Genomic DNA, 12374 nt, shown 5'->3' on the forward strand with positions numbered 1-12374 from the left:
CTGTGTTTGGGGCCATCTTTCCTGGCCAGCTGCATTCTTTAAATAAGATCAAGCTGTGTTTCTTCAATATGGGTGCTTGACTGAAAAGGAAAGAAGCCATTGGCAAAGCCTTTTGACCAGGTGAAAGTTGATCCCTCTCCAAGTGTTAGATGAAGATCCTGGCTAGAGGGCCAGGGAGGTTGGGCAGGCACGATTATCCCCATTCTACAGATGAGGACAGTGAGGCCCAGAGAGGAAAAGCAACTTGCCACAAAGTACGTCCATGGCAGAGTCAAGGCTGGGCTCCCAGTGAGGGCTCCCTCCCTGCCCTCCAGCCCACAGCTGCTCTGGATGCCGTGGGTGAAGCGGGAGGGGAGAGTACACAGGCCAGGATGCAAGACGTCTCTGCCTCCGCCTTCCCCAAGCCTCTCCTCTCCAGGCAGCCTAAGGGACGGCCCTTAGCTCAGTGGGAAAAAAGGAAGTAAAAGCACAAGGTAATTGCCGGGCTTGCTGGCACTGGCTCTACGTGGCCTGACTACCCCACCCCAAGGGGAGAGCCCAGAAGGCCTCAGAATTCCCAGGCACCATGTCTCCGGGGCCTGCCCCAGGCATTGGTCAGGGCTCCATTATTGGATTTAGCATAAAGTAAAACTGACATATATTAAGAACACAGAACAATAATGAAATTGGGCTTAGCAATGACCCCTGGAATAGGGGAGGGAGCATGGGCAGAATGCTCACCATCTCTGCCTCTGGTGCAGGTGGAGGTCACCCCCCGGGCCATGCTGGCCAGCCCCACCTGCGCAAGGAGGCCCCACCAGTGCTCTGGGAGGGAGCGCAGCAGGAATAAGCAGCCAGGGCTGTCCTTCATAGCCATTTGCTTCACCCAGCCCAGCCCAGCCATCAGAAGTTGAGGACCAAAGGCCCAGAGAGAGGAAAGGGCTTGCCCCTTGGCAGCGCAGGAGTTGAGGGCAATGGTCTGAAGATCAGACCTGGGTTTGAGAGGCAGCTCCGTGACCTTCTATGTGGGTGATCTTGAGTGAGTTACTTAATTGTGCCTCTGCTCTCTCATTTGTGAAACAGAGTTCATAGTGGAACCTCTCCCACAGGTGTAGTGAGGATTAAATAAGACAGTTCATATAAGGGCTTAGCACAGGACACAGGATAGAGTCAGGACTCACTCAACGCTCATTTCATTATTGTTTTAAAATTCAAATGCACCGTCACTGTCTTTGTTACCATTCTTATTAGCCAAGGGCATAGAGCAAAGCGTGGGAGAGCCCTTCCAGCAGCTGGGCAGCTGACGCCACCTTCCTCCGCCAGGTGCCACCCCACCTATCATCGCTTCCACCTGGCCAGCTCCTAGTCATTCCGCACAAGTCAGCACAGGGTCCCCTCCTCCAGAGTGCTTCCCGGTGCGCCCCACCCCTGGCAGTTTAGGTGCCCCTCCTGGGTTCATATACTGGGCATCCCCCCATCACAGCACCATCTCTACAGGTGACAGCTAATTTTTTTCTTACCTGACGGCTCAGTGGGGACAGGGAACGCTGTCCTGATGATCATGGTAACGACCGCTGGATCCGTATCCTGAGCGCTTAGTGAGCACGAAGTGCGCGCCTGGGCCGAGCGCGGTGCATGCCTTTCCTCCAAGGGGGCCCCTCCTTGGAGAGGATCATGGCTACTCCATCTTACAGGTAAGGAAGCAGACCTGGCCTCTCACCCTCGCTGTGCTGCGTACTAAGTTTGTCCCCGGGCAGGGACATGTCTGTCCCAGCACCTGCCCTTATAACAAACCGCCGCTCTGTGGGGCCTCACCCTCTGGCTTCCTGCTCTGTCTCCACGGTTGGAGTTGGTGTCCTCTGGTGAGATTTGCTGTAGATTCACCTTAGGCCATTTCAGGGCATTCTGAGTCAGAGAAACAAGGACCCTGTCGCCCTCCCTCCCCAGCAGTCCCATGAATGGCTCCCCCAGACTTTCACCGTCCGCCCCTTTCCGCCTAGAAGAGCAAGCCACCGGGTTGAGGGATGCTGCCACCTGGTGGCCACAGGCTATCAGGACACGCGGGGATGTCCTGATGGGGATGGGGGTGGTAAGCGGCCACACTGGCTTGGCAGGCTGGAAGCAGCGCCCTCTCTGCTGAGCGCACTGCCAGCCAGCCAGCGGAGCACACGTTTGGAGAAGATGGGGCAGCTGGACCGCACAGAACACCACCCATGAGGCACGACAGCTTCACGTTTAGGCCCAGGAGTACAACAGACTGGGCCCAAATCCTGGTTCGGACATTTCCCAGACATGTGATCTTAATTAGTCGACTGATTGCTGGGAGCCTCCGCTTCCTTTCCTGTCTACTGAGTAGCCTTCTCCTCCTGGGTTAGGGCCACCTGCCCCAGCCAGAACGTGGAGATTCTTTCTAGAGCATCCGTTTTACTTCATTGTCATTTAAAAATGGAATTTCTATTGAACTCATGCAAATTATGTATTCAGCTCCAGAATTATGTTTGTCTTAAGCAAAACCTGAAGGCTTCTGAGAATCTGGGGTTTGTGCAAGCTGTCAGTGGGCTCTGCCAGCCCCTCTCCCCAGGATGCATCTGCACTCGACTCTGGTGTTCTACCTACCAACCCTCCCCACGTGCTTGGCACTTTGCACGTGTTTCATTTAGCCCTCACACAGCAACACATTATCCTCATTTTACAGAGCAGGAATCAGGTTCAGAGAGGCTGAGTAACTTGTCTGAGGGCACACAGTTGCTACAAAAGAAGGAGCCAAGCCTCAGACCCGAGTCTATCTAACAGTAGAGTCCTCGTCTGCCCACCATTGTAGGAGCCCCAGAAGCTGTCCTTCTGTCCCTGAGTTCTCGAAGGAGCACGACTGGGGGCGTTTGCTCACTGATGTACACGCCCCAGCGTCCTGACACCAGCCAAAGGAGGCCGTCCTAGCCAAGGGCGCCGAGCAGAGAGAAGCCAGCACCTCACTCCCCCTGCTCTCACCTCCCCTGGCTCTCCCCCTGCCCCTGGGGAAAGGCCAGACAGTTACCAGCCCGCCTTCCTGCTGGCCCTTGGGAGATGCAGCTGGGCAGTTCTTCCTCTTGTCAGATAAGTTCCCTGGCTGTTTCAGTTCCCTCTCTTGCTGGGAACTTCTGGGAACTGAGTTATGAGGGAACTCAGGGACCACAAACACATCTCTTCCGCCCACCCGCTCTCCCGGGCCAGGGCTGGGAGTGGGGACACAGCCTTCCTCTCACTGAGGCCTGGTTCCAGGGGGCAGTGAGGAGGGATGTCCCATGCCCCAGCGAGGAAAACTAAGGCATGGAGAGGGGATAGGACTTACCCAAGGTCATACACCTAGGGGCAACAAAGCCCCTGCCAGGCTTCTGCCTGAGGCCCACTGCCCTTCTCTGCAGATGGGAGGAAATACCTGAGCATCACCTAGAAGGGAAGGCGGTGTGTGTGAGGGGCCCTGGGGAAGACCATGGTTCCGAGACATGCAGCTGGCCGGCAGTCTGGGCTAGGCAGACCCATGGGCCGAGAGGAAGGTCTCTGGAACGTGGCCAGCCACCTTCCACTCAGCAGGCTCAGCCCTGGTGTGTTTGCAGACCTTAAAGCTCCTCAGAGTGGCCATTTGGACTTCTGGTTATCCATCCGTCCATCAGGGAGGTGAAGCTGTCTGTGCTGAGCGGGGGTATGGTGCCGGCAAGAGCCCTGAGGTCTAGCCTGCCTGTCTGCCCCAGGCCCCTCGCCCTCATAAGCCAACCAGCGCGCCTGAGATGCTGCCATTGGAACCACGGCGTGCAGGGAGGATGCCACGTGACGACGAAAGCAGAGATCAAGGTGAGGCCTCTACACGCCGAGCAATGCCAGAGATTGCCAGCAAACCTCCCGCAGCTAGGCGAGAAGCCTGGAACAGGTTCTCTTTCAGAAGGAACGAATCCTACCGAAACAGTCTTGGACTTCTAGTCCCCAGGACTTTGAGACCATACATGTCTGTTTATTTAAGCGACCCCATTTGTGGTACTTTGTTATGGCAGCCCCAGTAAATGAATACACCAGTCAATACCTCTCTGCAGAGATCATTCAATACTCTGACCTCTATGACCATAGGCTAGTTTTATCTGTTCTTGCATTTCATGTAATTGGAATCACACAGTCTATATCATTTGTGCCTGGTTTCTTTTGCTGTCCATAATGGTCATGAGATTCATCTCCATTGTTTTGTGTACCATTGGTCCATTCTCTTTTTTACTGCTGTGTAGTGTTTCACTGTATACGTATTATACAAATTTTTATCCATTTTTCTTAATGGACATTTGGGTTGTTTCTAGTTTGGGGTTAATAGGATAAAACATCTGTGAACATTCTTTTTTTAAATTTTATTTATTTTTTTATACAGCAGGTTCTTATTAGTTATCCATTTTATACACATCAGTGTATACATGTCAATCCCAATCACCCAATTCAGCACACCACCATCCCCCCACCGCGGTTCTCCACCCTTGGTGTCCATACATTTGTTCTCTACATCTGTGTCTCAACTTCTGCCCTGCAAACCGGTTCATCTGTACCATTTTTCTAGGTTCCACATACATGCGTTAGTATACGATATTTGTTTTTCTCTTTCTGACTTACTTCACTCTGTATGACAGTCTCTAGATCTATCCACGTCTGTGAACATTCTTGTACAGGTCTTTTTGTGGACGTACATAGTGAGATTGTTTCTGTTGGTTTTTTCTCTTGTTTGACAGTTGGTCCTGTAGCTTAGCATGCCTAGTACTTTTTTTATTAATTGTAGAACATTGTTAATGAGAAGTTGTAGAGGCTCTGTATGATATTAACTTTTTCTAGCAAGTATTTCTTTTTTTTTCTAGGAGGCAGTTAGAGAAGAGAGATTGAGATCATCTGGGGCCAGTGCTGGACACACATCCATCTTGGTCTCTTCCAGGCTGCCCTCGAAGGCCAGCAGAGCCCTGGAGAGGTGGGCGTAGAAGGTGGCCTTCCTGCTGTCCTACTGCTGGAGAGGCCACCCTCTGTGAGTAGCTGTTTTATCCTTCCCCTGAGGCCCTGCCCTTTCCTGAGACACTCAGTGGACCGCTGTGTTGCCCATAGCTCCCTTGGCCACCCCTGGTCCGGCCACAGTGGCCCCCTCACAGTCTCCCACATGCAATGGGAGCTCCCCTCACTGGCCCTCTGTCCAAAGAGCTCCCCTTTCTAAGAGGTCTGGGATGCCCTTGCCCCAACCACCCGGCAGGGGGGAGGAGGAACTGTTCATACCCTGAAATAGGTCCCTGGGGACGGGGCAGTAGAGACTGGCAGAGATGAAACCCGGGAGGGAACTCAGGGGCCTCTCCTAGCAAGGGTCTCAGACTGGGGTTTCCAACCTCTTAGCAGTGGGGCTGCACTTCTGAAACAAGAAATTACACTTCCATTTTCTTTCCTAAAGGGAAAAAGGAAGAAAGCAACAAACCTGATGAGCATTGTGACGTATCACTTCTCTGAACCACAGCCACAGCTGCCATCCCCAGACTCGCCCCAGCCTACACCCACTTCCTCCCGAGAGCTCACAGCTGCAGTGCCGGAGTCAGATGTGACCCTGGAAATAAGGTAGGTGGGGGTCAGAGACTGGAACTCACAGTGAGAGGAGAAGGCCTGATGGGACTGGGAGGGGGCCCCTGCTGGCTCCTCGCCAGGCACATACCCCAGAGAGTCTTCCTCTGAGTTTCTGCTTCCCCGGAACAACTGGGGTCCTGGAGCAAAGAGAAGGCTTCTGCAGGGGCTCTGCGCCAGCAGGGGGATTTCTATCAGCTCTGGAGGACTCAGCAGAGCAGAGAGTAAGGTCACAGGAGCAGTGTTGAACGCTTCTTTTCTGAGGGATTCTCTTAGGGTCCCTGGGCCGTGGGATTGGTTCCTGGACGTGAACGCTGAGCTCCTGGCCAGGCCTGAGGACTTGGCCGTCCAGCTCAGCTGTCCTGGGCCTAGTTTACACACACCTCAGGGAAAGGCTTTCTGCAGGCTGGGGCAAGAAGCGGGGTGTGGTTGTGGTGTGTCTGTGTGGGGCTGCGTGTGTGCATGAGAGAAAAGGGCGTGCCCTAAGGGCTCTGCACTCACTGTCAGATTGGGAGGTTCTCACCATTACTTCACCCAAAAGATAGGGAGTCCGGGGTCTGGAGGGACTTGGAGCCTGTCCCACCGCCTTTAAGGACCGGACTCTCGTGTGGGGTCTCTCTGGACTTGATCTCCCATGATTTTCACGTGTGTGAGCCTCTTCTCATTTAGCCATTTGGCAGGTGTGCCCCCAGACACTTGCTGTGGCCAGGCCCCGTCTGGACCGGGCAGTGGGACACGGGGCATCGAGGCAGCTCTGCCGTCAGGAGGCCTCAGGGAAGAGAGGAGGAGAAGGGCCCAGGGAAGACGGGGCAGGGACCCGCATAACTGACACATAATGGAAAAGGGACCGAATGGGACAGCCCCGGGGGGGAGCCTGCTTGTTCTGAGGGTCTGGGCTCAGAGAGAGGAAAAGAGCTTCACGGAAGAGGTCACCTTTGAACCGGGCCTTGAGCAGTTTGGGAGAGAAGATGCATTCTCAGGAGAGAAAATACTGTAAGCAAAAGCCTGGTGCTGGGAAAGTGTACATTTAGTTATTCAGATCCACTCAGTCCTTGGTTCCTGTAGAAGGTGTTGGCATGTCCTGGGCCATATGGGGTTGGTACAGGTGCCAGAGAGTTTATGTTCCTCAAATCCATGCAGGAACAGAGCCTTCCCGCATGTGCCAGTGAGATTCTAAAGGACAAATTTCTAGAGATGGAGTTACAGAGGCAAGTGACATGTGCACTGCGCTCTGTCAGATATGTATGGCCAGTTGACCTCTGTGGAGCCCCATCAGCTCTTTCCAAGTTCATCACCGGCATCTGTCTTCTGCCCCAGACAGTGAGGAGGGGATGCTTGTGGCATTCGCGTGCATAGGAGCACTTAGAATGTGCTAGATGTTTTTGTTCTTCCTTGGGGTCTCCAGGCAGCCTTTCTGATCCCCCAGGAGCAGGCGGGGGTCCCCTCTTCTGTGTCACGCCACAGCGCCGGGAGCTAGAAACCCCTTCTCCTTTCCCAGCTGGGTGTTCCCGTTGATCAGCTCACCCCAGCCACTGGTCAGCGCCTGGCTCAGCGGAGGGCTTGGCAGGCAATCGTTGTGTGACTGTCGGATACAAGGAGGGTGGATCCTACCTTCCGTCCTTCCCTTTCCATGAGGCAGGGCCAATTGTCCTCAAATGCCAACAGGCCACCCAAACCCCACCACACAGGCTGGTACGCCTTGGACCTCGCACAGACAAGGATCAACATACCTACGTCACAGAAGAGAGAACTAAAGTTTGGAGAGTGAGTAGCGTGCCTCACTCAGAGTGTGTTAGGGATGAAGCTGAGGCTAGAAGCAGCGGGCCTGAGCTTCCACACCAGCTCTGGCCGTGGCTGCAGCCTGGCTGGAGCAGAATGACTGCATGGACGTTCAGTGCCCGGCCCTGCTTGGCCAGAGGTGGCTGGGAGCCCCTGAGGTGGGCAAGAATGTCTGGGCTCAGGGAATCACAGAGGAGTGTCTGCCTCCACCCACGCCTGTGTGTCTGTGCTCCGTCTTTCTTAGGCTATCATCCATGGAGAGGCCCCTCACGGTCCTGCGGGTGAGCCTGCACCACCCCACGCCAGGCCCTGCCACCTTCGCCAACGTCCCTCCGCAGCTAGAGCACAACACCAGCCCACTGCTGGTGGGCCGGGGCCCGGATGCCCACCTCCGGCTGCAGCTCCCTCGCCTCTCCCGCCAGCATTTGTCACTGGAACCCTACCTGGAGAAGGGCGGTGCCCGGCTGGCCTTCAACTTGAAGGCTCTGAGCCGCAAGGGCTGCGTGTGGGTCAACGGGCTGACGCTGAGGTTCCTGGAGCAGGTGCCCCTGAGCACCGTCAACAGGGTCGCCTTCTCTGGCATGCAGATGGTGGTCCACATCGAGGGAGGTACCTCCCTGGAGGCCTTTGTCTGCTGCTTCCACCTCAGCCCCTCGCCCCTGATTTACAGGCTCCAGGCTGAGGAGAGCGACGAATGGGAAATCATCCCCCAGGAGCAGCCTCCCTCAGGTTCAGGGCAGCAGGCTCCAGGTCACCTGGGGTTTCTCGACAGCCCTTCCCAGCCCAGCCCTGGAGGAGCACCAGAAATACAGCTCCAGAGGGAGCCCCCAGACAGTACGCTCTGCTAGCCCCGCCGGCCACCCCGGAGCAAGCCTTAGCTGAAATGGGGCTTGAAATAGTCAAGCTACATCATGCAAGGTTGACAAGCCAGGCCTGCCGCGTAATAATGAACCTATTCTGCAAGCATGAACCACCAGGGGTGAGGGGAGTGCCCTCCACATCCACAGCTATGCAAGGTAACAGGAACTTCATATACTTTTAGAGGCCCTGAGGGGTTCTGGGAGCCTCTCTCAGTGTTTCCCCACATTTCCCCCTCTCGTCTGACTAGGAGTTACTTTATGTTGCTAATTTTGTGTGCCGCTTAAGAGCCGGAGTTTGAGGTTGCACCAGGAATGCATGGACACATGTAACAATTACGTTTGTGGTAGCTTGGGGTTACCTTGGGCTTTCAAATACCCACAGGCACTCGGGGCTTAGGGAAGCCTGTGTTTAATAAACTGCAAGTATTTCATTAAGCTGGCATACCCAGTAGGATTCCCTGATCCCCAGATGGGCCGCCTGTAAGCCACATCGTCATGCAGAGGCAGGGGTGGGAAATAGAGAAGAGGTGTAAGAGGAAATTGGCAAGGCGGGGGCTCACGGTTCTGAAAAGGATGGAGGTAGGGCTGAGGGCTTCCTGGGGATGGGGAGCTGGGGGCTGGGCCTGCCAAGAAATTCATCGTCACTGTCATTCTCTTCATCCTCACGCTCCCCCACTCTCACTTCTGGACCAAAGCCTTGGCTGACCAGAGGGCAAAGGTCTTCAGGGGAAGGTAGCTTCCCAGAGCAATGGGCTCTTCCAGGACTAACTCTATGAGAGGGCAGGCTGGGAGGTTGTGACAGCATACAGTTCAGCAGTTATTTCACTCAAGGGTGGGTCATATGCCAATGGGGGTGGACTAGTGGGGGATCGAGAGTGGGCGCATTTTCTCAGTGCATGTTGGGAGGTATGTGCTGGGGAGCTGAGCCCAAGCAGCTGAGCCCAGGTATGTGCTGGGGAGCTGAGCTCCATGCCATCCCAGGGAGGGGGAGTGTGGTCTAGAAACCATGCTCACCTGTGTAATGAAGGGAGGGACCTCAGACCCGGATGGTTGCCACCAGCCTGGACCCTGCTGTACGATATCCAAGGCACTGTAGCTGCCCACTAGCTGGCTCACATCCCAAGGTCTGTAACCACCTCCAACAAGGCTTTCAACACTCCTCACTTCCCGCCCAAGAAGAGAGATCCTTTTGCACCCAGGGTAGGCTGCAAGGAAGTTCAACCGCACTGCCTTGGGGAAGATAGCAGTGGGCGGGACCCAGACTGCCCAGACTTGGGAAGATTCCATCCGATAGGGAACGAGGCAGATACACTCAGGTCACAGCCACAAAGCAGAGGAGGGCAAGGGATGTGAGAAGAAGGGGCTGTCCAAAGCTGTGAATGGCCCATGGGGCCACCAAAGCAGTCCTGCACTCAACTTTCACCAAGCACCCACCTTGTACCAGATGCTGTGCAAAGCCCGGGGAGCCAGCAGTGAACAGGTTGACTAAGGCCCTGCCCTCAGAGAGCTTACTTGGGACTCAGGAAAGACATGAATTCAGGAGATGGTCACTGTGGGCAGTGCTAGAGACACTGTGTTTTCTCTCTCTTCATGCTGGTGTTAACCTCAGCTCTATTAAGTGGCCGTGTCTGGTGAGTGCTTACTATGTACTCCACGCTCCGCTAGGTGCTGTGTACATTCCCCCATTTAATCTCCACAACGCCCAGATAGACAACGGTATTAACCACATTGTACAGATGAGGAAATTGAGGCTCAGAAAAGTGAAGTATCTTGACCAACGTCACGCCACTCACTAGCTGTGTGATCTTAGGCAAGTGACTTAGGCTGCTTTGGTCTCTATTTCTCCTTCTGGAAAATGGGCAAGATGATAGCACCTCCCTGCTGGAGCCCGCTGGGCTCCCCACTGGAGCCAGCCAGTGGGCTGTGAGGGTTTTAGGAGGTGGCACATATAAAGCACTTACTGCAGCACCTGGTACACAGCAGCCACTCGGTAAGTATTAGCTACTATCGCGAGACCTGAGAGAGGGAAACATATAGGTCCTGACCCCAGGGCTCACCTTAGACAGGAATATGGCGTGAGAGAAGGTTGGGAGCCTGGCGGGATGGCTCTGGAGCCTGAGGGCTCAGCCACACTCTGTGATTCTCTGATGAAGAATTTTGTCTTAGCCATGGACCTGGTGGGCAGTCAGGAGGGGGTTATTATTGTGAACCTTGGCACCAGAAGGCCCAATATGCAGGGTTTGTAGAATGGGAGGCACACGGTCAGGGCGGGTGAGCCGCAGAAGCCATGTGTGCTGTGGTCGGATGAAGCCCACTGTTTGGGGACTGCCCTGATTTTTCACACAATGATCCCTCCACAGACCGAAGTGCTCCCCAAACTATGCCTTAGGGAGCAGCAGCCCTTTGCACGCAGAACGGAAAAGCCACTGCCTGAAGTCTAAACCTGAACATCAAAGGCTGGAGAGAGGAAGCTGGCTGGTGGCTCCCCAGAGCCCCCAGGGTGCAGCTCCCCTGCTCCACCAGGGAACCTTTGCCATAGACCGAGAGTCCTCTTCCTTCCAGGAAGGGGCAAACCCAACCTAGCTGGGGGCCTATGAGAGGGAGCAGCCCACCTCCTCCCTGGGGGAGTCTCTGACTTGGGGTGAAGTCTGGGAGGCCCTCTGGGCCCCAGGATGGACTGTGCAGCACGCGGGAGGAAGGCAGACCAGAGACAGGGCAGAAGGGAGCCAGGAAACACCCAGCTTGTTGTTTCAGACTCTACCTGTTCATAAAGTCCCCTCCGGAAACTCACTGCCTGCCTCATACCCATTTCCTAAAGAGCAAAGCTCCACTCCATGCAGGGCTCCATTTTTCTTCGGTAGAAAACCATTTAAATCACCAGACCCCAGCACCCACCCTCCAATTCTCGCCCAGAAGCTAGAATTATCAGGTTGGCTTCAGGCCCTGGTCCATGAACTCGATACCCCTTTCCTTTGCTGCTCAGACAGACTGAGCAGGGCAGTGAGTCCCTCTCAACAATGTCCTCTGCATTCCCTCAGCTCGCATACACAGGGCGGCCTATGTGGCTGAGGGGTGTACACGAGCATGCGCGCGCACACGCACACGCACACGTGCGCGCACACGCACACGCACGCGCGCACGCACACATGCTGTTGTGGTTCCGAGCAGGGGCTCTGCAGTCAGGCTGCTGCCTGGGTTAGAATTCTTGCTCCACACTTACTAGTTCTGGGATCTTGGACAAGTGACTGAAATTCCCTGTACCTCAGTTTCTTCTTCCGGGAAATGGGGAAGATAACAGCTTTGAGAAGGTAAAATGAGGCCCTGCACACAAAGAACCTGGTTTGGTGTCTGGCACGCAGGAAGTGCTCCATGGGGCTGCTTTCATTGTTTGATTTAGTGGAATGAATTGAATGCATATAGACACATGGACTCAGCTTACACACACACGCACACGCACACGCACACACACGCACACACACACACATGCACACACACACACATGCACACACACACATCTGCTACAAAGAGCTACATCAATTACATTCAGGCATGCCCCAGAGCGCTACAACTCTCTGAGAGGACATCTGGAAATTTAGAAATCATTCCCTGTGCCCTTTCAGGCATTATACCCCCACATTCCTCTGCTCTTCTAAGAATGGGAGTCCCCCCGACCTGTCTGTGAGTCACTGCGTTCGCCTGAGCCCCGTGCTGAGGGAGACATGAGAACGCTCCTTCAACAGCCCCAGCGTGGGGCTCTGAGGCACAAAGAAACGCCGTCAGGCCGTGGCGGCAGACTCCTCAGACAGCGCAGTCCTGGCCACAGCCGTGCACGGCCGTTCTCTCCCGGCACCGGAATGCTGCGCCCACGGTTTCCATGTCTCTCTCCCTGTGAGACACCAAGATCCACACAGACGAGGATGCTGGGTGGTTTGCTGTTGTATTCCTGACGGCCATCACGGAGCTGGACAGAGCCGGGATGGACAGACAGGCATGCGTGGTCAGGGAAGCAGTCACCTTGGCGGTGCTAGGGCTTGAGCCAGGCTTCTCGGGGCAGGCGAGGGCAGGGCCAAGGCCTGCAGTGGGGGGCAAGAAGCAGGCCGGCCCTCTGGGGCAACAAGGCCGCAAAGCTGAGGGCAGACAGTAAGTCTTACCTGCCGT

The 12374-nt window shown here is 55.1% G+C and overlaps 2 protein-coding genes and 1 long non-coding RNA gene across 7 annotated transcripts in view; 2 read left to right on the plus strand and 1 right to left on the minus strand.

Moving 5' to 3' along the window:
• LOC117197562 (uncharacterized) overlaps nt 1-1639 on the minus strand; it is a 213941-nt gene extending 212302 nt beyond the window's left edge. For all 4 annotated transcript variants that reach the window (XR_007476700.1, XR_007476701.1, XR_007476702.1 and 1 more), the window contains exon 1: nt 1500-1639. This is a non-coding gene — a long non-coding RNA (uncharacterized LOC117197562). The remainder of the gene's footprint in view (nt 1-1499) is intronic.
• TIFAB (TIFA inhibitor) lies at nt 1516-8651 on the plus strand. 2 transcript variants are annotated; one of them, XM_004282102.3, is made up of 4 exons: nt 1516-1673; nt 4842-5002; nt 5414-5574; nt 7601-8651. In XM_004282102.3, the coding sequence occupies exons 3-4, from the start codon at nt 5441-5443 to the stop codon at nt 8202-8204; spliced, it is 738 nt and encodes a 245-aa protein (XP_004282150.2). In that variant the 5' UTR covers nt 1516-1673; nt 4842-5002; nt 5414-5440; the 3' UTR covers nt 8205-8651. The 2 variants fall into 2 exon arrangements, with proteins under 2 accessions (XP_004282150.2, XP_033265749.1); XM_033409858.1 differs by having other exon boundaries at nt 1572-1673; nt 4916-5002.
• Nucleotides 8652-10286: 1635 nt separating this feature from the next.
• On the plus strand, nt 10287-11324 carry DCANP1 (dendritic cell associated nuclear protein 1). Its single transcript, XM_033409863.2, is given in 6 exon segments — nt 10287-10291; nt 10577-10688; nt 10691-10856; nt 10859-11103; nt 11146-11188; nt 11191-11324. Coding segments are annotated over 6 exon segments (666 nt in total). The 3' UTR covers nt 11286-11324.
• The last annotated feature ends 1050 nt before the right edge of the window (nt 11325-12374 follow it).

The sequence above is a fragment of the Orcinus orca genome, chromosome 3 (assembly GCF_937001465.1).
Source record: "Orcinus orca chromosome 3, mOrcOrc1.1, whole genome shotgun sequence".
In the NCBI taxonomy this organism is placed as follows: Eukaryota; Metazoa; Chordata; class Mammalia; order Artiodactyla; family Delphinidae; genus Orcinus; species Orcinus orca.